General features: G+C 44.9%; 1 protein-coding gene and 3 non-coding genes across 6 annotated transcripts in view; all 4 read left to right on the forward strand.

Moving 5' to 3' along the window:
- kpnb1 (karyopherin (importin) beta 1) overlaps positions 1 to 25,069 on the forward strand; it is a 28,739-nt gene extending 3,670 nt beyond the window's left edge. The window contains exons 3-22 of one of the 3 annotated variants that reach the window (XM_076267154.1): positions 943 to 1,125; positions 2,674 to 2,874; positions 3,714 to 3,866; positions 4,871 to 4,930; positions 5,185 to 5,274; positions 5,542 to 5,661; positions 6,094 to 6,195; positions 9,020 to 9,244; positions 11,635 to 11,826; positions 13,046 to 13,176; positions 13,527 to 13,674; positions 14,290 to 14,361; positions 14,893 to 15,037; positions 15,846 to 15,928; positions 18,187 to 18,294; positions 18,832 to 18,975; positions 20,405 to 20,510; positions 21,600 to 21,714; positions 22,410 to 22,571; positions 23,227 to 25,069. In XM_076267154.1, the coding sequence (XP_076123269.1) occupies positions 943 to 1,125; positions 2,674 to 2,874; positions 3,714 to 3,866; positions 4,871 to 4,930; positions 5,185 to 5,274; positions 5,542 to 5,661; positions 6,094 to 6,195; positions 9,020 to 9,244; positions 11,635 to 11,826; positions 13,046 to 13,176; positions 13,527 to 13,674; positions 14,290 to 14,361; positions 14,893 to 15,037; positions 15,846 to 15,928; positions 18,187 to 18,294; positions 18,832 to 18,975; positions 20,405 to 20,510; positions 21,600 to 21,714; positions 22,410 to 22,571; position 23,227 (2,541 nt within the window). In that variant the 3' untranslated portion in view covers positions 23,228 to 25,069. The remainder of the gene's footprint in view (positions 1 to 942; positions 1,126 to 2,673; positions 2,875 to 3,713; positions 3,867 to 4,870; positions 4,931 to 5,184; positions 5,275 to 5,541; positions 5,662 to 6,093; positions 6,196 to 9,019; positions 9,245 to 11,634; positions 11,827 to 13,045; positions 13,177 to 13,526; positions 13,675 to 14,289; positions 14,362 to 14,892; positions 15,038 to 15,845; positions 15,929 to 18,186; positions 18,295 to 18,831; positions 18,976 to 20,404; positions 20,511 to 21,599; positions 21,715 to 22,409; positions 22,572 to 23,226) is intronic. The other 2 variants (XM_076267155.1, XM_076267156.1) reach the window with 2 other exon arrangements.
- On the forward strand, positions 20,009 to 20,152 carry LOC143103392 (small nucleolar RNA SNORA79). The gene has a single exon (XR_012982809.1). It is a non-coding gene; the product is annotated as a small nucleolar RNA SNORA79 (small nucleolar RNA).
- LOC143103393 (small nucleolar RNA SNORA79) lies at positions 20,844 to 20,987 on the forward strand. The gene has a single exon (XR_012982810.1). It is a non-coding gene; the product is annotated as a small nucleolar RNA SNORA79 (small nucleolar RNA).
- LOC143103391 (small nucleolar RNA SNORA79) lies at positions 22,929 to 23,072 on the forward strand. The gene has a single exon (XR_012982808.1). It is a non-coding gene; the product is annotated as a small nucleolar RNA SNORA79 (small nucleolar RNA).
- Positions 25,070 to 27,702: the final 2,633 nt, after the last annotated feature.

The raw sequence follows: 27,702 nt of genomic DNA on the forward strand, positions 1-27,702 counted from the left end.
TCTGAGTCACAAGGAGGATGTGGATTTAAGAACCATAGATGTGCATAATTAAGCATTGGGTCTGAGTCACAAGCTGCAAGATTAAATGCAGCCTTTGCGCTTTGCAAGTTGCATTACTTAAAATTGTGGTTTCGTTTAAAAATCGATTAAATCTTTTAGCCCTAGTGTTCGTTGAATCAAAGATGCCCTCAGTGGTTGTCTAAGACACTCGCAGCATCTCAGCATCCCGTCTCCTCCTCGGAAAGGATGGAGACTGAAATCTTATCTGATCAAAAATGAACGAACTGTGCCACATAAGGACATCGATTTAAAAATAAATATATATATATATATTATATTATATATATATTATATATATTTATATATAAAATATATAAATAAATGGAAGCTAATGGCTGCAGTGTACCCTGGAATACGCGGTGTGTGTGAGCCTGACAAGCCAGACCCACATTAAAATGTGCACTCACCGTTCGCAGTGCTCAGTCCGAGGGGCGGGATAATCGGTTGTCTTTCAAATTTCCTCTGCACGCAATAGTACAGCGCTATGAGTCCCATGGTTTCCCACCAGCGGAGCTAGTTGGCTAGTTCAAACTTTTGCCAACTTAATAAAAGGTTAACTCGTGTCACACTGTTTGCCAACAGCAACATTATCTTATTTGTTTTCAAGTAGCAGGGATTTCAAGCCAAACCGTTGCAACTCTGCCATCAATCATTATGTTAAGCCCGCCTAACTACTCTATAGTAGCGCCACTGTTGATGCAGGCAGTTCACTGCGCCGGGATTAGTGTGTGCTTCACCTCACTGTGTGTTCACTGTGTGCTGTGTGTGTTTGACTAATTCACGGATTGGGTTAAATGCAGAGACCAAATTTCCCTCACGGGATCAAAAGAGTATATATCCTGGAACCCAGTCTCATAAGTCTCCCCCTTCTTCTCTCTCTAGCCCACGTTCCTGGTGGAGCTGTCCAAGGTCTTGGCCAACCCTGGAAACACACAGGTAGCTCGAGTCGCCGCCGGGCTGCAGGTGAAGAACTCCCTAACCTCAAAGGACCCAGATGTGAAGACGCGCTATCAGCAGAGATGGCTGGCCATCGATGCCAACGCCCGCCGGGAGATCAAGAATTACGTAGGTGTCTCCTTTCATCCCTCTGCAGACCTCCCCCTGAGCAACCTCTTGCTTCTGCTTGTTTTATATACATTTGTTGGCTTTCTCTCTCTGTTTCTCTCTTTTCTCCTGCCTCTCTCTTTGTTTCTATATGTGTCTCCTCTCATCCTGTCTCTCTTCCCTGTCATTCTTTCTATCTCTCTCTCTCTCTGTCTGTCTCTCTCTCTGTCTGTCTCTCTGCATTGTTGTATTTCATTCCCTAGTGTTTGAAAGGATAATACTTGGCTGAAGAGAGGCAGGCTTAATAAGCTTTAACACAGGCTGTTCCCACAGTATCTGCCTCCTGTGAGCTGAACTGCACTGATATCTGTAACCTCTGACCCCAACCCTATTTTAGTTCACTTTTCTCCCCACTCCGTGTCACTTTTGACTTCTTGTGCGATAAAACGTGTGGAAGTTGTTAGGCATTACTCCCTTTCCCACTTTTATCCTCTGTGTTTACTCTAGCCTCTGCATCCATCCATCTCTCTCTCTCTCTCTCTCTCTCTCTCTCTCTCTCTCTCTCTCTCTCTCTCTCTCTCTCTCTCTCTCTCTCTCTCTCTCTCTCTCTCTCTCTCTCTCTCTCTCTCTCTCTCTCTCTCTCTCTCTCGTGCGCTCTCTCTCTTCCCCTCCCTCTAAGCTAAGTTGATCCTGTCCACTGCAGCCTCTGAGAGATCCCACCTCTTGTTCCTAAATAGCCCAGAGCCGCCATCCATCCCCCTCATATTTGTGTGTCTCTGGTCTGGAGCCTTTGTGGGTGATGAACATGAGTGTGTGTGTGTGTGTGAATGGCTGGAATGCTGAAGCTGCAGCCCACTGAAGGCTGTGGTTCCAGACGTCTGGTGCAAAGATCTAATTCTCTATTCCCCTCTTTTTTTTGATCTCTCCCTCATCCTTTCTGTTTCTCTCCTTATTTCTTTCTCTCACCCATGCATTACTCACTTCCTCCTGACATCTCTCCTGTTCCTTTTCTTTCATCTTCCTCTTCTCCATCACTCCATTGGCCCCTCCCTCTCTTCATCCCTTCCCTAATTCCCCCTCTTTCTGCCCTCCCCCCACTACCACCATCTTTCTTTCTCTTCTTCTCTATCCCTACATCTTGCTCCCTCTCCATCCCTCCATCTTTCTCCCTCCATCTTTCCCCTCTCCCTCCATTCCTCCATCTTTCTGTCTCCCATCCCTTTATCTTTCTCTCTTTCATCCCTCTCTTTCCCCATCTCCCACCATCCCTCCATCTTTCTGTCTCCCATCCCTTTATCTTTCTCCCTCCATCTTTCTCTTTCTCATCCCTCTCTTTCCCCCTCTCCCTCCATCTTTCCCCTCTCCCTCCATTCCTCCATCTTTCTGTCTCCCATCCCTTTATCTTTCTCTCTTTCATCCCTCTCTTTCCCCATCTCCCACCATCCCTCCATCTTTCTGTCTCCCATCCCTCTATCTTTCTCCCTCCATCTTTCCCCCTTTCCCATCCATCCTTCCATCTTTCTCCCTCCATCCCTCCATCCTTCCCCCCTCCCCCATGCCTCTCTGCAGGTGCTGCAGACCCTGGGCACGGAGACGTATCGGCCCAGCTCGGCGTCCCAGTGCGTGGCAGGTATCGCCTGCGCCGAGATCCCCGTCAACCAGTGGCCCGAGCTCATCCCCCAGCTGGTGGCCAACGTGACGGACCCCAGCAGCACCGAGCACATGAAGGAGTCCACCTTGGAGGCCATCGGATACATCTGCCAGGACATTGTACGGCATCTCAGTTCAACTTCAATTTTAAGAAATAGTTTTTTTTTTTTTTTTCTGTGTTTATTATCGATTATTATTGTCAATATTATTATTGACCCATTATTGTCAATGTTATTATTGACCCATTATTGGTGCAGGCCTGAACCTCATCTCAGTTCGTATGTTTCTTGTAGTCGAGCTATTCAATGTTTATCTAGGATGGAGTAATTTATGAGATGGTTTTGGTGGTTAGTTTGGAAAATGCTTTTATCCAAAAGCACTTCCACAAGATAAACAGTTGATATCTAAATTTGTTGAGGCAGTCGAGTTGCATCAAGGATCTCACTTTTGCTGACTAGCTTAGCAATAGCTATAGAACATTGTTTGGTGTGTTTGTGCTGACACACTCGCATTCCTAACGGCTGAAAGTATATTACGTGCTGCCTGTTATGGTGGTGATGCTAAGGGCCCAGGCCAGGGAGGTGTCCTTAGAGAATGACTCATCACATCATGCATTTCATGCAAATCATTTTGAAACACACACACACGGACACCGCTTTATCTCTTTAGATATATCCACTGTAGACATATTTCACTGAAGTGAAATTTCAGAGTCGGAGCTTCAAAAAAGTATAGAGATTAATATTAAAGTTATATCTTTTAAAGTTGTACATTTTTTCTGTACGCATGTTTACTGAAGTGAAATGTTAGATAAAAAAAAGGGGGCAGAAAATAACAGCAAGTGTTGTCTAAGTCTCCAAATAGGCAGTCACAGAAGCCAAAAAAGACATCTTCACATAAATCCTGTCTGCTCTTCCTGATTGTGTCATTTCTGCCTTGTGATTGGTCGGCTCCCGCAGGACCCAGAGCAACTCCAGGAGAGCGCCAACCAGATCCTGACGGCCATCATCCAAGGCATGCGCAAAGAGGAGCCCAGCAACAACGTCAAGCTCGCTGCCACCAACGCCCTGCTCAACTCGCTCGAGTTCACCAAAGCCAACTTCGATAAAGAGGTATGCACTCCCTAGTTTAATAATCAGATTCATCTATGCTTATCTTGCTAGAGTTCACCAAATTAGGACTCCCTAATTTCATTAAATGCATTGTGCCAACTTGGGATCCAGCTCACCAGACGGCTCCCGAAACCAACCGGTGCATTCAAAAACTGTCAGCCATTAACATTGAACCATTAATGTGTAGCATTTCATTTTTTTTTAGCATAGGGTCATCAGATTAATCAAGGCAATTTGGACATTAGGTAACAGCTCACTTCAGTGAAGTTCACTAAACCTAAACCAACCCCCTTTAATCACCGTATGCAGTTAAGAGCTACCTCGACCATCAACCTATTTGGTAGCCTGTTCTGGCCCAGCAACGGTCTACAAAACACACTCCCCTCTTCCCCCAAAGGAGAGTGTAGAAAGCTCGCCGATCTTCCCACTCTGGCCTGACTAAATGGTGGTCTAAGTGCCCCCCATACACACACACACACACACACGCACGCACATACACACAGCATTTAAAAACCTTTTATTCCCGAGCCGGTCGGTGCAGAGTTACTTCCTCAGAATATCCCATGACCTTCACAATGCGCCCACTGCGCTGCTTGTTGTAGTGGGGAGAATGTTCCGGGCCTCTTATCTGGGCCAGACGTGCTCCGGCTCTGTCCCTGTGGCGGCACATTGCTGGGGCCATTCCTCAAGCCTGTGCAGACTGCAGGTCCTGGGAGGCCCCCGCCATGTGTAATGTGCCATCTCTTAATGCTGCTCTTAGTCACCGTGTAAGCAAATGTAGTTTTCTTTTCATGAAAGAAACGGGGGGGAAAAGACTGTCAATTAGCAAAATGTAGAAGTGCTTGTTTGTGTTTGTTTGTTTTTTTCAATGGGATGCTCAAGGAGCTCTTTCTGTATGTAGATTGCTCTTTTAGCAGTTTCTGTTTTGATTTAGTCATTCAGAAAGAGCTGTCTTTTCCCCTCTGTGGAGCGGTTTTCACATGAAGCATTTTCTGTTCTTTCAGACGGAGAGACATTTTATAATGCAGGTCGTCTGTGAAGCAACACAGTGCCCTGACACCAGAGTAAGTACTCGAGTCGTTCCCCCTTTAAGCTGTCTTAATGCCTGCCGATAAGAAGTGCTCCTCTTCTGAAGCCAAGCAATGAATCCTTCAGACTCAACAGACTTTATGTATTGAGACAATGCTTTGAAACCAACATTTGATGAGGTCTGTGAAATACCTTTGCTGTCTGATGCCCCCAGTCCAAACAAACAGGACCCTTTGTGATGAAATGTGTGTGAAATATTAATCGTTGCTGTGGAAATGTGATCCTGCAGGTACGGGTGGCTGCCTTACAGAACCTTGTGAAAATCATGTCCCTATACTATCAGTATATGGAGACGTACATGGGACCTGCTCTGTTCGCGGTGAGTAGCTGTGTGTGTGAGTCCAGTCCTCTTCCAATTATCAAAAAACTATAGTGTATGTAGATAACAAACATGCGTGTTATTGAACTGGATCAATAATAAAAAAATCTAAAAAACATTCTGTACATTTCGTATAATATGACCATGTCTTGGGTGTCTCACATGGAATGGTAATGCAGCGCGTGCTTCCGTCTGCCCAAACTAATTGTGTGTGTAATGCAAGCATGAAACCGGAGTAGGCAACCGTCTGTATTCACCTCCTCACAGATCACAATAGAAGCCATGAAAAGTGACATTGATGAAGTTGCCTTACAAGGAATTGAGTTCTGGTCCAACGTGTGTGACGAGGAGATGGACTTGGCCATTGAAGCTACGGAGGTGAGTTGGGTAGGAAAACTAAGCTCAGGCTTTTCTTATTCTCATGGAAGTCAAGATATTGAAAATGGATGAGGGCTTATTTTTTTTATTCAGCTGATATGAGTCTTGTGTATAAAGAATTACTCTACACTGTGCTTTTGAACTGATGTGTTGCTTAACAACAACTGCAGAACACTATTTCTAGAGCTTTATCTAAATATAGAGTTGTGCAGCAGTAAATATGCAACTCTTTTCTGCTGTGGTGTGCTTCATTTAGCGTTCTTGTTAGCTGATTAATCTAACCATAACGTTGACTGGAAGTGTTCTAGCTGTGGTTGGTGTCGTAACTATTTCTACAAATGAGGAATTAAAAAAAAAAAAAAGTGTTTGTGTTGAGTTTCTGTTGTTGCTTAATTTGTGTATTCCTTCTCTGTGAACTGTAACCCACCCACTGGTTTCCAGGCGTCGGAGCAGGGCCGTCCTCCGGAGCACACAAGCAAGTTCTACGCCAAAGGGGCCTTGCAGTACCTGGTGCCCATTCTAACTCAGACGCTCACCAAGCAGGTATGGCAACCCAAGGCACATTAGCCCTCTCTTGCAGCTATTGCCAAGCAGGTATGGCAACCCAAGGCACATTAGCTGGTACTATAGCTGGTATTCCACTGAATGGTACCTGCTCAGCTCAACTCAACTTCTTACTAAGCTGATATCAACTTTTGAGGCAGCCGTGGCCTACTGGTTAGGGCTTCGGGCTTGTAACCGAAGGGTTGCCGGTTCGATGGCCGACCAGTAGGAAAAATGTGTAAGCCCCAGTGAACACAAGTCATCCAACTGTGATCATTTAGTGTGAGTGTATTTGAGGGATGCAGAATGCTATTTGATTTGACCTGATCTGCTTTTTAAGTGGGCACTGCAACTCCTGGCGCTTTCGGTGTTCACAACTGTGAGCAGTTTAGCCATGTTGATGCCATGTCCTCAGATACTAGGCCCTGTTATGTAATGACCAGGGAGGGAGTCCTGGCTGTTTGCTGTAAGAGGAAGTGTGATTCTCACTGTGTGTGAACTGGAAAGATGGAAATTGCCCCCATCTCAACCAACATATTCATGCTAATCATTGGCTTGGTGGTATTAGTTCTGTGACTTAATCCAAATCCTTCTCACCAATTCAGAGTATTTGAAAAATGTATCCCCCCCCATAAATAGGCAGGAACTGGATCAGGTTAACCCTTAGAACCCGATTGACGCAAAGTGCGTCAAAAAACACACCCTTTCTTCTCTGTTACATTGCTCCGGAACGGTTCATCGCAGCGAGATGAAACCTTTATTGCACGATAGAGCAGAAGTGGGGCTTTCCAACGAGACTACACACTTGTCTGTACGATCAAGTATGAAAATTAAAAAAAATCATGAAATTAAATCAAATTGCATCATATTTACAGTCTATACTTCTCTGCATTCACCTGCACACACATTACTCTAGTTTGAATTACTCGCGAACCCGTGATCGCATCGATATGGCAAGCATATCAGATGAAAGAGGGGGCACAGGGCTATCCATTGGTACCATGTTTATCGATCCTTCTGGCTTATAAAACCAGACGAAGTGACTGCAAAATAATAACGTCATGTACACAAACCAACGCTGCACACTCATTACTCTCGTTTGAATTACTCGCGGACCCGTGATCGCATAGATATGCCACGCATGTCAGATGAAAGAGGAGACTCAGAGCTATCATTTGATACCAAGTACATCCTTCTGGGTTATAAAACAGACGAAGTGACAGCAAAATAATAACTTCATATAGCTGGACTTACCCCACGTTTGTGTCTGTTCTTGTGGCAAAGCATGTTTATAATCCAATGCTATCATGTGTTTCTCTATGACAAAGCATGTTCATATTCCGGTTTTGAGATCCTAGCAAATTCCTGCATGGCATCCAATTCAAGGCTCACATTGCATCCCAATTTGTTCAACAAATAAACACCTTTTTTGCCTTTACTTTGTTCATGGCAATGCAGTAAAGAGTTGAGAATTATTATGACTGCATACACACAGGCACGCAGGCTAACACGCAACTTCGGGTCAAGTCAGGTCAGATCAGTTCGTGTCACAGATATGGAGCGCAGAAAGGTCATTTTTCATCACTAAATAAAAAATGGCATTTATTTCCGTAAATCACACAGCAAATATTTCTGTAAATTGCTCAGCCCCAGAGTATCCCTCCAACATGGCAATTATATTGCCCGATTCAGGACAGTCTTCCCTACACACACATGAAATGCATGTAGAGCTGTGAGCTTGCAGTGGTGAGATACATGTCGAAATATAAGAATTTTTATAATACACTTTTTATATTTTAATTCTTTAAAAATCAAAATAAAATCAATGCTAGTATTAATACATGAAATGATGGCAGATCTGAATAGCCTAAACTCTCCTGAAAAAAACAATATATAATATATGTGTGTGGCACTTACAATGACCAGAATAAATCCTTATGAATAAAGGTAGTGAAAATGCCTTAAGTCCATGTAGGGGGGGGGGGGGGGTCATATACTGTGCAGCTGTCTGCACGTGTGTTGTTCTATGTGGAAGCTTGCCTGTTTAACTCTTAAGGGGGTTATAATCAAAGGACTCTGCTGAATGTACAGCTGGTATGCAGGAGAAGGGAAATGATTCTCCCAGGTTGAATGTACTTATGGCCTTAATGATGCACCATCATTGTGCCATGTATTTTAATTGTATGTCCATAGCCTTGTTGTCCTGCATGAAAGGTGAAGGGTCATAGCCTTGTTGTCCTGCATGAAAGGTGAAGGGTCATAGCCTTGTTATCCTGCATGAAAGGTGAAGGGTCATAGCCTTGTTGTCCTGCATGAAAGGTGAAAGGTCATAGCCTTGTTGTCCTGCACGTGTGAAAGGTCATACATAGCCTTGTTCCTCAGCGGCCCTTTTCCTCACCCCCTCCTGTAGTAAAGCGTCTAATTATCGCCTGTGCTAATTGGTCTTCAATTAGCACACTGACACAGTTCTAGCAGCTGCTGGTGTTTAGTTATGTCACAGTGGGACGTGCTCTTCAGGAAGGCTTACAATGCTGGACACAGTTTGTTTTGAGGTGGTTTCTTCCCTGGTGGTTTTCTTTAAGAAAAAAGAGAAGCAAGTAGTGATGCGTGCATTTCATATATAATCTGTTCTGTGCAATTTATTTATTTCCAAAATTCTGCCCCCCTACCTCTCACAGTATACCACCCGAATGAGTGATTACAATGACTATGAGACTAGGGGAACCTGTGTAAATGTAAAGCTGAACATGTTTCCTAGAACATTCTCCTTTCCTCCATGTGATTTGTTAAACGGTCTCTTCCACCCGCTCCCCCTCCGGCGCAGGACGAGAATGACGACGACGACGACTGGAACCCGTGCAAGGCGGCGGGCGTGTGCCTGATGCTGCTGGCCACGTGCTGCGAGGACGACGTGGTGCCACACGTGCTGCCCTTCATCAAGGAGCACATCAAGCACCCCGACTGGCGCTACCGCGACGCCTCCGTCATGGCGTTCGGCTCCATCCTCGAGGGCCCCGAACTCAACCAGCTCAAGCCCCTCGTCATCCAGGTTTGTCATTCATTCATTCATTCATTCATTCATTCATTCATTCACACACAGTGTTTCTTATACATTGACTTATGGCCACCTTACACCACACAACTTTTGGGAAAGATTCTTGAAAGATTGTAGTCTTTTAACTAATACCCCCATTCAAACGTTACTCAAAAGACTCCAATCTTTCAAGAATCTTTCCCAAATCTTGTCAAAGTTGTTTGGTGTAAGGAGGCCATTATTTGTGGCGGCCCACCACAATATCAACATTGACCACCACACAATGATTTTCCAGGTTATGCAAAATTGTGCTTAAATCTGGTTAGCATCATAACCATGCTGTGCTAATTTGTTAAAAACTATTGCATTCAAGTTAATTCTGCAAACCAACCACCACAAATGGAATTAAATTCTCTGGGAAACACTGATTAATTCATTCATTCATTCATTTGTTCATGTATTTATTTATTAATTGTTGCTATGTAATGAGGAGGGGATTTTGGGGAATAAATTGGAACATGTCTGGTCTGTGAGGAGAAATCATGCACCACTCTGAAGCACTGATGCATAACCTACACACGGTTTCTGAGACCTTCAACGACATGAACGCAGATGCAGACACATAGTTGGGGGAATGCCCACCTAGCCGACCTTAAAGCACACACAGCGATGCCGGCTGTCTTGAGTCCTGTTGTGCTGCCTGTGGGTGGGGGATTATGTCATTCTATCTATTTATTTATTTATTTATTTATTTATTTATTTATTTATTTATTTTTAATTGAGATTATGTAGAGAAATGGCCCTAACTCGAGCCCCTTGTAATTTGCGTATCTGCATACCACCCACCAGTATGCTCATAAGCAGGGTTTTGTAAAGAATGCGTTGTGGGTAGAAAGTACTGCTGTCCCTGATAAGTTACACTGCAGCTATTTCACAAAGTACACGTTAATACAAATAAGGAAGAAATGAACGGCATCAGATTACATACAGTAAAGCAGTGTGAAGGTCACACTATGAAAAGTCTGGTCAGAGGCCGGTACGTGCAACCAGCTCAAATTCAGCCATCCAGGAAGCTGCAGGAGAGGAGGCAGACATAGACACCCAAACGGCCTGAAACCACAGAAACCTGCCAACCCACTGCTATCAGACGGTGCACACGGTTAGTGGCACAGGGTTAGTGCAGATGGCACAGGGTTAGTAGGGGTGGCACAGGGTTAGTAGGGGTGGCACAGGGTTAGTAGGGGTGGCACAGGGTTAGTGCAGATGGCACAGGGTTAGTGCAGATGGCACAGGGTTAGTGCAGATGGCACAGGGTTAGTAGGGATGGCACAGGGTTAGTAGGGATGGCACAGGGTTAGTACATATGGCACAGGGTTAGTGCAGATGGCACGGGTGGCACAGGGTTAGTACATATGGCACAGGGTTAGTAGGGGTGGCACAGGGTTAGTAGGGATGGCACAGGGTTAGTAGGGATGGCACAGGGTTCACAGGGTTAGTAGGGATGGCACAGGGTTCACAGGGTTAGTAGGGATGGCACAGGGTTAGTGCAGATGGCACAGGGTTCACAGGGTTAGTAGGGATGGCACAGGGTTAGTGCAGATGGCACAGGGTTAGTAGGGATGGCACAGGGTTAGTGCAGATGGCACAGGGTTAGTGCAGATGGCACAGGGTTAGTAGGGATGGCACAGGGTTAGTGCAGATGGCACAGGGTTAGTAGGGGTGGCACAGGGTTAGTAGGGGTGGCACAGGGTTAGTAGGGGTGGCACAGGGTTAGTGCAGATGGCACAGGGTTAGTGCAGATGGCACAGGGTTAGTGCAGATGGCACAGGGTTAGTAGGGATGGCACAGGGTTAGTGCAGATGGCACAGGGTTAGTAGGGATGGCACAGGGTTAGTGCAGATGGCACAGGGTTCACAGGGTTAGTAGGGATGGCACAGGGTTAGTGCAGATGGCACAGGGTTCACAGGGTTAGTAGGGATGGCACAGGGTTAGTGCAGATGGCACAGGGTTCACAGGGTTAGTAGGGATGGCACAGGGTTAGTGCAGATGGCACAGGGTTAGTGCAGATGGCACAGGGTTCACAGGGTTAGTAGGGATGGCACAGGGTTAGTGCAGATGGCACAGGGTTAGTGCAGATGGCACAGGGTTAGTGCAGATGGCACAGGGTTAGTAGGGATGGCACAGGGTTAGTGCAGATGGCACAGGGTTAGTAGGGATGGCACAGGGTTAGTGCAGATGGCACAGGGTTAGTGCAGATGGCACAGGGTTAGTGCAGATGGCACAGGGTTAGTGCAGATGGCACAGGGTTAGTAGCGTCCTGGAGGGACATGCTTGCTGTAGCGTCTTGCTCTCTATTCTGTCATCCATTTTAAATCCCTCGTTTTCCTCCCTCTGCCTCTGCCCAGGCCATGCCCACGCTGATCGAGCTGATGAAGGACCCCAGCGTGGTGGTGAGGGACACCACGGCCTGGACGGTGGGGCGCATCTGCGAGCTGCTCCCCGAGGCGGCCATCAACGAGGTGTACCTGGCGCCGCTGCTGCAGTGCCTGATCGAGGGCCTGGGCGCCGAGCCCCGCGTCGCCTCCAACGTCTGCTGGGTGAGGAGCAGGACGCACACACACACACACCACACCACAAACACATCACACATCTATGAAAGCCCCTGTACGAATGCCATCCGACAAAGTGTGTGAAGTCCTCTTATCACATACATACTCACATGCATACTCTGTTGGGTGCGGAGCAGGATACCTTGTCTTACTCAGATACTCACGCCAGTCGTGTATATACACAACACCACACTGACTACAAATATGTGTGCACACACACAGCATCCGTCATCATATGCACCATCATATTCTTGGGTGCAGAACCCACCAACTACATAATGCACCAGCTGTATAGGGAGGGAAAGTGAGATCCTGCACCCCTCCTGGTTTCCTTCCTGTTGTGTAATTGTTTACGTGTGATATGCCATTTCCAAAATTGCTGAAATTAAGCTTAGGTTACCAGAAGCTGTGGAGATTCAGTAGAGATTACCCCCAAGCATATGATATGAAAGATATTCCACTAACTTGTATGTGGATTGAGATTGTTTTACTAAACGTCTCCAGTAGGGGGCGATGAGATTACTTTCTCTCCTTATGCAGAGGAGTGGCCATCATCAAGGGGTGGCGGTAGCGTAGTGGTTAAGGAGCTGGGCTTGCATGCTATAGCCTGAAGGTTATGGGTTCGATTCCCGGCAGGAACTGATGACTGGTCTATGAGGAGAAACCATGCACCACGCTGATGCGATGATGTATAAACCTAATTACAATCTGAGACCTACAAAACACACATTTTCGAAAATGATGACTGTCATTTTGAGTAATTGAGTAATTTGTTTTTTGTGCTATGTATAATTTTGTCATTAGATTATTTAATATAAGTAGGGGTATAAGAAAACACCTGAGAAATACAGTTCAGTATCGCAATATTTTATTTGGCGATACTGTATCAATTTTCAAAAACATTAATTAATTTAATTCATATTTTTTTATTAATTTATTTTTATTTAGCGTTTACATGCAAGCACTTTTTGTTATTGACATATGTAGTACTGTACTTTTTACTCAATTGTTTACCTTAAATAAACTTTTTATTTTTTTACTAACATTTTATGCACAAGATGGTGTCTATTCTATCAGTTTTTCTAAAATTAGACTTGACGCATCCTATGTTGAAAGAAGCATTCCATACCTACATCCAAGGTCTTCAGTTAGTCGTCAGGCTTCCGTCTACCCGTCTGACGTCATGATTTCCCATGATGCCTTGCAGGCATTCTCCAGCCTGGCGGAGGCGGCGTACGAGGCCACCGACGCGGCCGAGGAGCAGGAGGAGCCCGCAACCTACTGCCTGTCCTCCTCCTTTGAGCTCATTGTGCAGAAGCTTCTGGAAACTACAGACAGGTGTGTGTGTGTGTGTGTGTGTGTGGGTTGGTGTTCGGCCTGTCTGTCTGTTCTGTAATGCTAGAGCTTGCTTGAGGGGGATCTGGGGGTGGGGGTGGTGGCATGTCTGGTCTGTGATGAGAAACCATGCACCACTCTGAAACACTGATGCATAACATTACACGTTTTCTGAGACCTATGACATGAGCGCTATGAATACTACAGCTCCAGCATATCCATCAAGTCTCTTTTATCGGTCTTCCTATCGGGACTCCTTTTTCCTTACCTTTCCCCCAGTGTCTTCACAATGTCTTAATACTTTCTGAAGTGATGATAAATGTTATTAAATGGTCCCCCCCCATCGTCTCCAGACCGGATGGGCACCAGAACAACCTGCGCAGCGCGGCCTATGAAGCCCTGATGGAGATCGTGAAGAACAGCGCTAAGGACTGCTACCCCGCCGTGCAGAAGACCACACTGGTCATCATGGAGAGGCTGCAGCAGGTCCTGCAAATGGAGGTCAGACACACACACACACACACACACACACACAGTGAAGGTGGGGCTTAGGAAATGCAAGAGCTGGCTAAACTTAGCTTGTAATGCAATGTAAGATGTATACTGACCCTTTTGTCTTTATCACACACACACACACATCCACCCTAATTACTGAGATAATCATAGTCCAAGCAGAGGTAATGGTGTCTGATGTCTGGTCTATGAGGAGAAACCATGCACCACGCTGATGCAATGATGCATAAACCTTAAAGAAATCTGAGACCTTCAAGGCACACAGTTTGAGAGTTCTGACCAACAGTGACCATAGAGATATTTGGTGAACATTCCTCTCATATCCAGTATCCCAGCCTGGGATCAGTGTTCTTTAATGGAGTACGTTTTAGTATTACTTTTATAGGTACTAAATGTATTTATGTGTAAGTTAAAGCCTATGGTGCCATACAGTGATGTCCGTAGAGCTATGAAGTGTGCTTATGTGCACTGTGTTGAATCACTATTAAGCCAAAATGATGCGTCACATTTGACCAGGTGACCGCGGCGTGAGTGTGTATATTATATGGGGGATGGTAGAATGTGATCTTTTAATGTTCTAATGTGTGTGGTCTTCTCTCGCAGTCTCACATCCAGAGCACATCCGACAGAATCCAATTCAATGACCTTCAGTCGCTGCTCTGCGCAACTCTACAGGTGTGTGTGTGTGTGTGTGTTTCCAGCTTCCCATTACTTCCCCAACCATGTTATTTCTGGTCTATGATGAGAAATCATGCACCACGCTGATGCGATGATGTATAAACCTTAACGTAATCTGAGACCTAGAAGGCCCACATTTAGCAAGTTTTAGAGAGGTCTTAACAGCCTTATTTCCTCTAGTGCGGATTTCTTTAGTGGCTTTTTGTTTCTGCCATTCCCACTTCCTGTCATTCTCTTACTTGTGCTCTCTCTCTATTATATCCTCTCTCTCTATCTCTATCTATCTATCTCTCTCTCACTCCCCTCCCTCTTTCTCTCTCTCCCTCCCCCCCCTCTCTCTCTCTCTCCCCTCCCTCCTTCTCTCTCTCTCTCTCTCTCCCCCCTCCCTCCTTCTCTCTCTCTCTTTCTCTCTCTCTCTCTCTCTCTCTCTCTCTCTTTCTCTCTCTCTCTCTCTCTCTCCCCCCCCTCTCCCTCTCCCTCTCCCTCTCTCTCTCTCTCTCTCTCTCTCTCTCTTCCCCCCCCCCCCAGAACGTGTTGAGGAAGGTACAGCACCAGGATGCCCTTCAGATCTCGGACGTGGTGATGGCGTCTCTGCTACGGATGTTCCAGAGCACCGCGGGATCGGGAGGCGTCCAGGAGGACGCTCTAATGGCCGTTAGCACGCTGGTGGAAGGTAACACACACACACACACACACACACACACACACACACACTATACCACTGACAGACTGCATAATCCAAGTCCAATTACAGTAGTAGTGTCTGTCTGGTCTATGATGAGAAACCATGCACCACGCTGATGTGATGATGCATAAACCTTAACATAATCTGAGACCTTTGAAAGCTTCAATTTACTAATCGCCCTATGAAAACCACACACACACTACATCTGGGGATGCACTCACGGCTGTGCTGGTGGACGGCAAGTTTCATACACACCACTCTCATGGCAAACTTTCTCGCCGCACACACACTTTTTTGGGCTTCAGGACAATGAGCCCATGGTTGTCTCTCATAATTGCCACACCAGCATTGTACACACACACACACACACACACACACACACACTCACACACACACACACACACCATGGGTGCATTGTTGCGGCAACGCACAATGAACTTCACACATGCCTCTTAGACATGCGGTGGCTTATTGTGGAGAGGTACATAAAGGGGTTTCCTTGCCAAAGAGCCACTGGTATGAGGATGGTATGACACGCAGGCAGGCGTGTGCCACATAGCCTCGTTATTAACACTGCATGCCAGCTTTGAAATATGATCTGGGTTAGGAACTTCCATCAACATACTGGTAGGGAGATATTTCTCACTATGCCTTAGTGTCGATTTGTAACATACGCGCACACACACACACACACACACACACACACACAATGGTCTTGGTCTGGATCTTCATTTTCAATTATTAACTGAATCTCATCAGTCTTATCCCTGGTCTGTCTGTCTCTGTTGTTTTGTAGTTCTGGGCAGTGACTTTTTAAAATACATGGATGCCTTCAAGCCTTTCCTGGGTATCGGACTCAAGAACTATCAAGAGTACCAGGTAGGTTATCCTCCCCCCCTCTCATTCTCTCTCACGCACACACACACACCTTTCCCTTCCTTTTGTATTTCACCAGGGAATAAACTGGAACATGTCTGGTCTGTGATGAGAAATCATGCACCACTCTGAAGCACTGATGCATAACCTACACATGGTTTCTGAGACCTTCTATGACATGAGCGCAGAATCAGACACATTAGCAATCAGGCCAGGTCATGAAGGGGACCCCAACCCGAGACCTATGCTGCGGTCATGAGTCATGGGAAATGGGGGGGGAACCCCAAACGAGCAAAAAATATTCTATGGTCTGGTCTTAGTTTGTCCAGATAACTGCAGGAACCTAGTGCCCCGATTTACCAGTCTTGTCATCACCACAACTACAGCTAGGCTTTCTTCTGTTGTGACTACTGGGATTAAGCATATGCTGTTTAATGACATGGTAAATGATTTACTACTGGTGGTGTGATGTGTTTGCATTCTTGATGGATTGCATTTGCAGTAATTTATATTAGCCTTTGAATCTTATCAATCTTGATGTGAGGGATCTCATGATTTATTTGTTCAAGTCATATCAATAGATAAAGTTAATGTAAGGATTACTAGCTTAAAGATAGCATTCAAACTGCAGCAACTGCAGCAAGATGGTTCAAACTGCAGCACCTCTGCTGCCTCTTACGTGTGACTCTGGCTATAGATACTAAGTGTGTAGAAATGGTTCCTAATAGCTGCTCCAAGTACTCACAAACTATCCTATTAGCATTAGCTTCCTATTAGCATAAGTTTTGACCGGGTGCAAGTGCAAGGCAGCGTCCTCCTGATCAACGGCCCTCCAGGAGGACCAGCCCTCATGACCACCTCTTCACACCTAATGGCCTCCTCACACCAAACAACTCTGAGAAGATTTGGGAAACATTCTTGAAAGATTGGAGTCTTTGGAGTAAAGCTTGAATGGGTGACATTCGTTGAAAGCATTCCAATCTTTTAAGGATCTTTCCCAAATCTTGTCAATGTTGTTTGGTGTAAGGAAGATACACAAGCCTGAATGAGGGCTCTATTAATGTAAGGGGTCAGCATAGATTAGGTGTTGCTTTAGAGAACCATGTTGTTTCCTGAGTTGATCATGTGAAGGGTTGTTTTTCTGAAGTAGAATGGTCCCATGTTGGGTTAACAGTTCAGCATAGTCTGGAACACCGCACACTCTGCAAGCGGTGGCTCAATGGAGACTTAAACCCAGTATGCTGTGCTGAGTAATTAGATGCCTAGTGGTGGTGTTAATCTATACATTTCTGTCTGGTCATATGTCTATATAAAGGAAATTCAGCATAAAGTTTAAATCGTTAACATTTTCAGGCACGCTTTCTTGCACATTTCTCAGTATTCATATTTAATACTATGATGCAAACATGTATTCAAAATAGCGATCACCCTCAAACCAGACCCACCTTATCCAGAGCTGACCTTTGACCCCATACACAACTGCTCCAGCTTGGACGCAGCAGGGTCACAGGGTGCTGTGGAGGCCTTAGCATCTGTCTCACACACCCAGCTAGCATGCTGTGGAGGCCTTAGCATCTGTCTCACACACCCAGCTAGCATGCTGTGGAGGCCTTAGCATCAGAGACACAGAAACAGAGAGAGAGCTAGGATGCTAAGGAGGCCTTAGCACCTTGTCTCACGCACACACACACACACACACACACACACACAGGAATAGTGAAACAGTTGTGAATCAGAATCATCGCAGTGTACACATACACATACTGTGTATTATGTTCATTAGTATTTTGTATCTTGTTTATAACTTCTCTAGGTTTAGTTTTAGGGTAGAATGGAAGACTTTCTGTGTGACTCTCAGGTGTGACTCTTTGTCTATAGGTACGAGGTGGGAAGGAATAGCTGCCCCAAGCACCCAGAAACTATCCTATTAGCATAACATTAGACCAGGTGCTAGGCGACGTCCTCCTGATTAACGACCCTCCAGGAGCATCAGCCCTTGTGACCGCCCCTTTACATCTATTCCATATTGATTGGTTGAAACTAGAGGCCACTCCCCCCTTTGTTTGTGACATACTTAAGCTCAGGTAATTTCTCAGAGTTAGAGATGCGGTTGGTGAAGCTTGGTGAAGCTTGTCACTGAAGGAATAAAAGCCTGCCTCCTGATTGACCATCATCCTGCTGGTCTCCAAACATCTGTGGTACTAGGATATGGGCATCAGTAGGCAGAGGTCTCACACATCTCCCGTGCCACGTGTCCGCAGGTGTGTCTGGCTGCCGTGGGGCTGGTCTGCGACCTGTGCCGAGCCTTGATGACCAACATACTGCCTTACTGTGACGAGATGATGCAACTGCTGCTGGAGAACCTTGGGGTGAGTGACTGGACTTCAGACCTTGCAGAACCTTGACTTCCTTCCTCAATCACTCCTATGTGCTACTGCAGTCTCTTATCAGCGGTTAGAAATGATTTGTGTTCAGTTTGGGCATCTTGGATGGATGTGTTTTTAAACTAATGCAAATCGACCAATTTAAAGTGTAAATAGTGGTCCAACAGGACAAAATGTTTAAAATGAAAGTAGAAAACCAGTTGGACTGGAACTATGATGAAATTAGGGAGTGTTCTTTGATGATTAAATTGTGGAATGGTTTTGTTTGCCTTGGTGTCTGGTCTATGATGAGAAACCATGCACCACGCTGATGTGATGATGCATACACCTTAACACAATCTGAGACCTACAAGGCACATAGTTTGAGTGCGTTTTTGGGATCCAGGAGAATCCATATCATGAGTCTGTTATGGTTTCAGTGATGGCAGCTACTGGAGCAGCTACTGTGTGTGTGAATGTGATTTGTGTGCCACTTCACATGGAATTGTGTCTCCCTGGCTGACTGTTGTGTCCTTTGTGCAGAATGAGAATGTGCACAGGTCGGTGAAGCCCCAGATCCTCTCCGCGTTCGGCGACATCGCTTTGGCCATCGGCGGAGAGTTCAAGAAGTACCTGGACATCGTGCTGGACACCCTCCAGCAGGCCTCTCAGGCCCAAGTGGACAAGGTACAGAAGCCCTCCCCCTCACATTTAACACTCTCAGGCCAGTCTGTTCCCATCCCCGCCTTCGTTAGCGCAGTCACCTCGCACTGTCTCTGTCCACCATGCTTGTTCTCACCTGTTCCTTTTCTCTCTCTCGCTCTTTCTCACACTTTCTTTCTTTCTCACACTTTCTTTCTTTCTCACACTTTCTTTCTTTCTTTCTTTCTTTCTTTCTTTCTGTCTGTCTTTCTGTCTCTGTCCACCATGCTTGTTCTCACCTGTTCCTTTTCTCTCTCGCTCTCTCACTCTTTCTTTCTTTCTTTCTTTCTTTCTTTCTTTCTTTCTTTCTGTCTATGTCCACCATGCTTGTTCTCATCTATTTCTGCTCTCTCTTGCACTCTGTCTGTCTCTGTCTGTCTGTCCCTGTGCTAGTCTTCCAGTAGTTCCACTTAAAGTAATTTCAGTTCCTTTTAAGGAAGTTCCAGTTAGAGGAATTCCAGTTAATGTAGAGGTCAGAGTAGTTCCAAATGCACCTATATTCTTCCTATCTTGCATCTGCCCCTTTGAAGTCATTTTATTCTTAATCGGCCAGATCCTTTGTGTGTTCTACAAAATAAAGGTCTCATCCACGCAGAGTAGCTGTACTCAGGAGGTACTGCTAAGACTTTTATTTTGAAGAATAATGCAGTGGTACTCGGGGAGTACTGCTTGTTGACTCGCTTGTCCACACCCTCCTGTCTGTCTGTCTGTCTTTGTGCTTCCTCACACCTGCGGTCAGCCCTATCCTGGCCCTCCCTGTCCCCGTGCTCTCCTCTCTCTGTTCTGTCTCTCTCCCCCTCTCTCTCTCTCTGTCTAACTCTCCCTCTGTCCACTCTTTCCTGCACCCACCCACCCCACTGCCCCCTGTCCTCTGTCTCAGTGTTCACTGCCCCTCAGCTTTAGCACTGGCCTGGCCCGCCTATCGTGCCTGAGCTGGTTTGGAGCGGTTCCATTAGCCTCTGACTGTCTCTTGTCCTGCCTGTGCATACACTGCTCCTCCAACGTCCCTCTTTCATCCTGACGACTGTTCCTCCTGCTGCTCTAAGCTTTGGCATGTCAGGATTTTAGGTCGTCACAGATCAAACAGGGCCTATTTCACCCAGTGTGCAGCAGGCAGCGGGGCTGCCTTTTTTGCACTCTGGTTTTGCGGGACCCAACACACGTGCAAAGTGTATCAAAGTTGTATAAAACTTGTTTTTTGCACTCCATTTTTAGCTACATGTCAAAACGACAACTACAAACCCTTTCATAAAGTTATCAGCTGGTGTGTAGCATAACTTGTAAAAAAAAAAAAACCTCTTTATGCTCTGGACTTCCTGCACTTATCTCTAATTTCAGTCAGTTTCTCCCTGACCCACATTGTTTAGTATTCCTAGGAAGCTAATTGAAGTGTGTGTGTGTGTGTGTCCTCCAGACGGACTATGACATGGTGGACTACCTGAACGAGTTAAGGGAAGGCTGTCTGGAGGCCTACACGGGCATTATCCAGGGCCTGAAGGGAGACCAGGAGAATGTGCACCGTAAGTACACCACGCGCCATGGGCATTCCGCTTCGCTCCCAGAGCCAGGCTACAGTGCTGGTGCCCCTGTGTCATTTGGCATGAATGAATGGCATTTCTTGTCAGGTGTTTGTATGTGAAAGTAGTCAAGTAGCTTTGTTATTGCACTAAGTATGTTCCTTTGTGTGGCTTTGTGAGCAGTTGTGTGAATTTGTGTTTGCACCGTTTTATATGACATCTTACCGATAACATTCCCAACTGGTCTGTGTTTGTTTCCTTGATTGTACAATGATCATGCGCAATCTTGGGCATGATGAGAATGTATTACACAGACGTGTACATTCTGCGCTTTACTGACGACTGTTCCTCCTGCTGCTCTAAGCTTTGGCATGTCAGGATTTTAGGTCGTCACAGATCAAACAGGGCCTATTTCACCCAGTGTGCAGCAGGCAGCGGGGCTGCCTTTTTTGCACTCTGGTTTTGCGGGACCCAACACGCGCAAAGTGTGTAAAACTGTTTTTGTAATTCATCTATTTTTGGATGATTAATGTTTTCGTTTGGGACCAAAATGACATAAATCGGTGCAGTTTTGAGTAAGACGGCAGTATCCATGTATAACTGAATAGCATATAGCACAGCCTTTAGGGGCAGCTTTGCTACGGCAAACCACATCACTCTTAAGCCATTAACTAGGCTACACATTACACGCGTGTAGTTTGTCTCTGGCACCAAAGTCTATGCTGTATTCTATTCAGAACTCACCGATTGATGATAAGTGTTCATCTGGAAACAAAACATCGACTCATAAACCCTAGGTTGTTGTCAGAGCGGTGTTTCCCTAGTTGGTATGTGTGTTTCCCTAGTTGGTATGTGTGTTTCCCTAGTTGGTATGTGTTATTCCCTAATTAGTACGTGTGATTCCCTAGCTATCAGCTGGTGTGTAGCTTGACTTATAAATCTTCAATTTCTCCCTGAACCATGCTGTGGAATATTGTTAAGAAGTAGCATTTTATCTAACTCTTGTAATCCATTTCCCTAATGCATGTTAGTAATTGTTCACCGGGCATGGCGGGTGTAAGTGACACTCTCTCCTGTGTTGTTGGTTTTCAGCGGACGTGATGCTGGTCCAGCCCAGGGTGGAGTTCATCCTCTCCTTCATCCACCATATCGCAGAGGACGAGGACCACTCCGATGGGGTGGTAGCCAACGCTGCCGGACTCATAGGGTAAGGCTGTGTGTGTGTGTCTTTGTTTTTGAGGGTAAATGAGCGGGAAAGTGAGAGGTTTTGAAAGTGAGAGGTTTTACCTAGATCATGAAGTGTGACCTCTGTGTGTGTGTCTAGGTATATGTTTTTTTGTCTGTTTCTCTGTGTATAAGGGTGAATGAGCATGACTTAAGAGTGGGAACCTAAGTAGGACTTTAGACCAGGAAGTTATTGTCCGTGTGTGTGTGTGACACGCTTCTCTGCAGCAGGAAGTGTTGGAGGAAGAAGCGTGTGTGTTAGAGGGAGTGTGTTTAGCAGCCTAATCCCCATGATCATATTTACAGATATATACATTTGCAGATTTATGCAGAAAATCTTGCAGCAATTTAAGCTGCAGGTGTTTTTAACTAGTTGAGCGTGTGTGGGGTACATTAATGTGTTCATGTGTGGGAGTGTGTGTGTGTGTGTGGAGGTATGTGTGTGTGCAACATTTTGTCCTGGAGTGTGTATCCTTTATCTGTGTGTCTGCATGCTCTAACCCTCTGTGTGGTGTTCTGGCGTAGTTGAGTGTGTGGGGGGATATGAACGTGTGTGTGTGTGTGCGCACTAACTAACCCTCTGTGTGTGTTCTGACGTAGTTGAGTGTGTGTGTGGGAGGATATATGAATGTGTGTGTGCACTGACTAACCCTCTGTGTGTGTGGTGTGTTCTGGCAGAGACCTCTGCACGGCCTTCGGCAAGGACGTGATGAAGCTGGTTGAGCTGCGGCCCCAGATCAACGACCTGCTGACTGAGGGCCGGCGCTCCAAGACCAGCAAGACCAAGACCCTTGCCACCTGGGCCACCAAAGAGCTACGCAAGCTCAAGAGCCAGGCCTGGTACGTCTGACACACACACACACACACACACACACACACACACTTAGAGAGGAATCACACAGACTGGAGAGCCAGGCCTGGTACATCTGAGACACACACACACATACACAGATACACGCACACACACACACACTTAGAGAGAAACCACACAGACTGGAGAGCCAGGCCTGTTGTGTCCAATAAAACACACAGTAACGGCATGCAAACACTTGACTTCTCTGTCTATGCGCCAACTATTGTGAAACCGGTGTGTTCAAATTTGCTGAACATTTTTTAAAGATGGTAGATCATATTGTGTTTGAGGTGGTAAATCATGCTATGTTCATGTTTAGCATGATCTTCTAGCTGTGGGTCTCCTGACGACTGTTCCTCCTGCTGCTCTAAGATTTGGCATGTCAGGATTTTAGGTCGTCACAGATCAAACAGGGCCTATTTCACCCAGTGTGCAGCAGGCAGCGGGGCTGCCTTTTTTGCACTCTGGTTTTGCGGGACCCAACAAAAAAAAAAACAGAATGAATAATAAATAAATGATCCATAAAGTAGACCCTTGGAAACTCTTGTGGGGAGGTGCTGTGAGTTGCCTACATCGTATGTTTTAGGAATGTGATTATTTGGGTCACTGAAATTAATTCTCCCCCCCCCTCTTCCTTTTCAGATTAGATGCTGGTTGGGGAAGTTGAAGAAAAATTCCTAAAATGATAAATGAAAAAATCACCCCACTGGAATTTCTTCTGTCTTTTGCCCCCCGCTGGGGCAAATGCAGGAATGAAGTGTGTGCCGAGATGAGAGTGAGAGTGTGAGCGAGTGCGAAAGAGAGAGAGAGAGTGAGAGAGTAAGCGTGAGCGAGCGAAAGAGAGCGAGCGAGCGTGAGGATCGACATCACACCACCTTCTGAGTACAATTCCAGCAGTCGCCGGCAGAACCGTGGAGCCCCCACCTCTACCCAACCCCCCGAAAATTACTCCTCCACCCCTGACCTCCTCCTGCGACCTGTGGACTAAAACTTTGACCTGACGACATGGACTCCAAACCGGAATGCTGTAGCTGGCTAGTTCTCTAGGACTCTATTCAAATGATTATTAGTCCCAACAACAGGATTACCCGAGTAGGAAAAAAAAACAAACAGAAAAAAAACTAACAAACTGCCAAAATGTGGTTTCTTTTGCAAAAAAAAAAAACAACCAGAAGGACGTGACTTATTTTCTGCTCTGTGAGAGCTCTGAGGACTACCATATCTGTTCTGCATTATTTTTTTATTTTTTTTCCCCCGCACTTTTTTGTTTTCCCTTATTCTTACCAAGCACTATCCTCGGATGCAGACTTTGAACAGGAATGGTCCAATAATTCTGACATTTATCAGAGCGTATCTATATCGGGACTTAACCATTAGGCAAAATGCAATCGTTCGGCACCAGGAAGGATGCAAGGCCCAGGCTCACTGCTGGAGAAGAAGGGGACAGACGGCAAGATCGAGCCGTTGATTGTGATCGAGTGTGTATCTTGTATGAGTGACGAGGGAGGGATTCGCTGTCTCTTTCCCCTCCCGTTTCTTCAACTTAAAATAAATAATATTAAGAATTAAATAATAATAAAACAATAGCTTGACACAAATTTCAGTGAGTTGCATTTCCGAAGCCGATATTTTGGGAGTTTTGCTTCGTAGGAAAAATATCGGCAGCACTTGATTGAATTGGCGGAAGGGTTCTCTACTTTTTTGTTTTTTCTGCGAGCAGATCACCAACAGATGTACCAACACTTCCTTTTTTTCTCTCTTTTCTATGCTCTTATTTTTTTATTTTGTTTTTTTTTTTGTTCTTTTCATTCTTTTAAAAAGGCATTGAAGTTGTCTTCAGTATGGGCTTCTAGGTATACAACCCTTTCTTGCGGGTCCCCACCAGTAGATGACCGAAAGATACGAAGCATTGCGTGCTGTGAAGGGGCAGAGGTGGACCTGCTCCTGATATTCCAGCACCGTGTTGGGAACACATGGGGATCACTAGCGGTGTGTGTGTGTGAAAAATGAAAAAGCACTAGCTTCATCCTGCTACACTTAGTCTCCTCAGCTTTTAACGCAGGAGAGGGAATGAGTTGGGATTTTCTTTTTTAAAAAAAGAGTGCCAAAATCCATGTCAAGATGACGAGGGCAGAAAGAGTGGAGTCTTTCTGGACGGTTGCATTTAGTAGTAAATACAGCAACAGAAAAAGAATACGGTCGCCTTGAGGAATGCAAAGAAAACCTACAATTGACCCATAATGTGGGACTAGTCGATTGGGCTCGGTGTGCTCTCCCCTTTATTTTTCTTTTCTTCCCCCCCCCCCCCTTTCAGTTTCCCTGATGTTGAATTCTTGCTGCACTTAGCTACTTAGCTGGGGAAGGGTCATTCGCCAAGCTTGTCTAAAAATAAAACTACGAGAACCGGAGAAGTTTGTATAAGGTTATATTTTTCCATTGCTATGAAAAAGAAAAAAAGAAAAACAATAAAATAATATCAAACATTCCCCTTAGCATTTGTGGTAATTGGTTTTTATTTTCTTACTTTTTTTTTGTCTTTAATGGTTGCTAGCCAAGGAAGGCCAGAGAAATGGACTCTGTTCCCATGGAAACGAAGCCCCCCCCCCCCCCCCCCTTCAGTACCCACTATGACATCAGAGTGTATAGGGGAGTGCATTGTTCCCTTTTGCTGCACTCCGAAGCCCCAGCACTATCTTAACATGAAATTGTCTTCACCCCAGACTGCGCTGGAAGCCAACATGCTGTATCAATACATCCTGTGATAACTCTTCAGCTGTCTGTTACTCCAAAAGGACAGTTGTACTCTGTACCTGTGCAAACTTAACAAAGTGCTTGTCTAATTTGCCTCCGCACATGAAATGACTTGGAGTACACAAACATAGTTCTTTGAAGGCCCAACAGAGGTTTCCTTTCTGTTCTTTGTTGAGATGGGCTGATGTTTGACTTGTCCACTTTGGCTTGAAGAACGATCATGTTCTGTTCTTTTTGTGGTTTGAAATAAATAGAGCTTGAAATACGTGCAGGGAGCATAATTGCATGCGTCTCAGTGCTGTGTTTTTGAACCTATTTGTCCACTGTTGATGGTCCAAAACTTAATTTTTAAATTTCATTGTTAAAAGTATCCATACAATACAAATGCCGTTTCATTGAAATGCAAAATGTCAAGTTGGAAAACTAGTTATTCTACATTTTCCTAAAGATGACCTGTTCTCTAGAGGGGTAAACTATGGCACAAGAGAAGTGGTATGTTGAGCCTAAAGTCAGAGGTGCGTTCAAATTATGCAAGCAGAGGCTAAAGCTTACCATTTTGTTTACAGGTGTATGTCAAAAAAATTCAGCATGTGGAAAAATTCATTGCCCTGCCTAGACAGGAATACCATTTTTAAATTTGATTAGAGCTCTTCTCAGGTTGACATTTCTCTATTATAAATTCTAAGTCACGTTTTGAGATACTAGATGTTCCCATGAGCTGAAAGCCATCGAGATGATCAAGATTGAAACAAAACAAAAAAAAATTAAATACTTAAAGCGTATTGAATCTAGAATGAATGGAAGTTTAACTTTTTGTAATTATTTTACTTTTTGTAAACTTATCCACTATATTAATTTTTTTTTAGATGCACCTGTGCAGTTTAAAGTGAACAATAGACCATGTTTGAAAAAAAAAAAAGGGGGGAAGGGGCAGTGGGTGTGTTCACCTGTCTCATCTGAACACCTTTCAGGCTTTTGGCCCAACATACCACACAATTCGCTTCGTTTCCCTCCCTTCCCCTGATTTTGCTTCCAGTTAACATTGCTACCTGACATTTTGCATGGCACGCTGAGCTTCCGCTTATAGGCCTGTGTTGATGATATGGCACAGTATGCATTCTCTTACTAGAAATGAAGATCGGTGATTATCAAGCAATCAGAGGCGGACAGAGTACACAGCTTCATTACTTGAGTAAAAGTACAGATTCCCTTTGCTAAATTTTACTCAAGTACAAGTAAAAGTACAACAGTCAGATGTCTACTTAAGTAAAAGTACTGAAGTACTTGTTTTTAAAAGTACTTGAGTATCAAGAGTACAAGAGTAGCCTACATTTTCGAAATATTGCATTACTACTGCCACAGTACATTCTCCAAGGTATTAACATTAACATTTTTCATAACTCCATGTAGGACGTTTCTGTACATAAATGTGGAGAATTTATGTACAGAAACGTCCTACATGGAGTTATGAAAAATGTTAATGTTAATACCTTGGAGAATGTAAAATGAATTGGAACTAAAATCAAGTCATTTTCATCTTTTTACCATGTTGCCAGGGATTGGCAGTATTTCTAATACATGTATTTAAAATACAAAATACTACTTTGTAATTGAAACACTTGAAGCGAAAACTATCATTAACTTGTTCAGAAAATTGAAATAGTCTGGCGAGGTGGGGCCACAAGTTGGCACATTCCTGGGATGGACCTGCTGCGTCTTCATCTATTGTTTCGTCTCTTATCTAAATCTGACCATGGAGTTGAATTTGGCGGAAAGCTGAAGGTGATTGCTGATAGTCTGTCCCAATCAGTGGCGCCTGCACAATCCAATCACGTTTGAGAGGGAAACAACAAATTGAGGGTTTCAGAGATTTTTCTTTTTTCCTTTTTTTTCGAAGTAGTAACGGGTACTCACGGTTATGGATAGAAATGTAGTGGAGTAAAGAGTACAATATTTGCCTCTCAAATGTACTTGAGTAAAGTTATGAGTACTCCCCAAAAATGATACTCGAGTAAACTACAGATCCCTCAAAATTGAACTCAAGTACTGTACTCAAGTAAATGTACTCCGTTACTGTCCGGCTCTGCAAGCAATGGACATGTGATTTAGGAATTAAAGTGTGTAGTATAGATGTCTCAAAAAGAACCCTGAATGATTTTTGACATTTGGATTATTGAGGGCATAGAGTTCTCCCCAGGCCTGTCTGGGGACAACCACTGCTTTGGTTCCATCTACCTCTCCAATCTATAAATAATTATACACTTGTTTGCAAAGGTGCAGTTGACCATGTCCCAGGAACTAGATAGAGGAGCGAGACTAATCGATTGTGCTTATATTCTGCACATTTTGACCAAATGACCTTAGACC

This window comes from Alosa pseudoharengus, unplaced genomic scaffold (genome assembly GCF_046254945.1).
Source record: "Alosa pseudoharengus isolate Yale_2024_CS ecotype anadromous, Long Island Sound unplaced genomic scaffold, YU_APseudo_1.1 YU_APseudo_1.1_scf_4, whole genome shotgun sequence".
NCBI lineage: Eukaryota > Metazoa > Chordata > Actinopteri > Clupeiformes > Clupeidae > Alosa > Alosa pseudoharengus.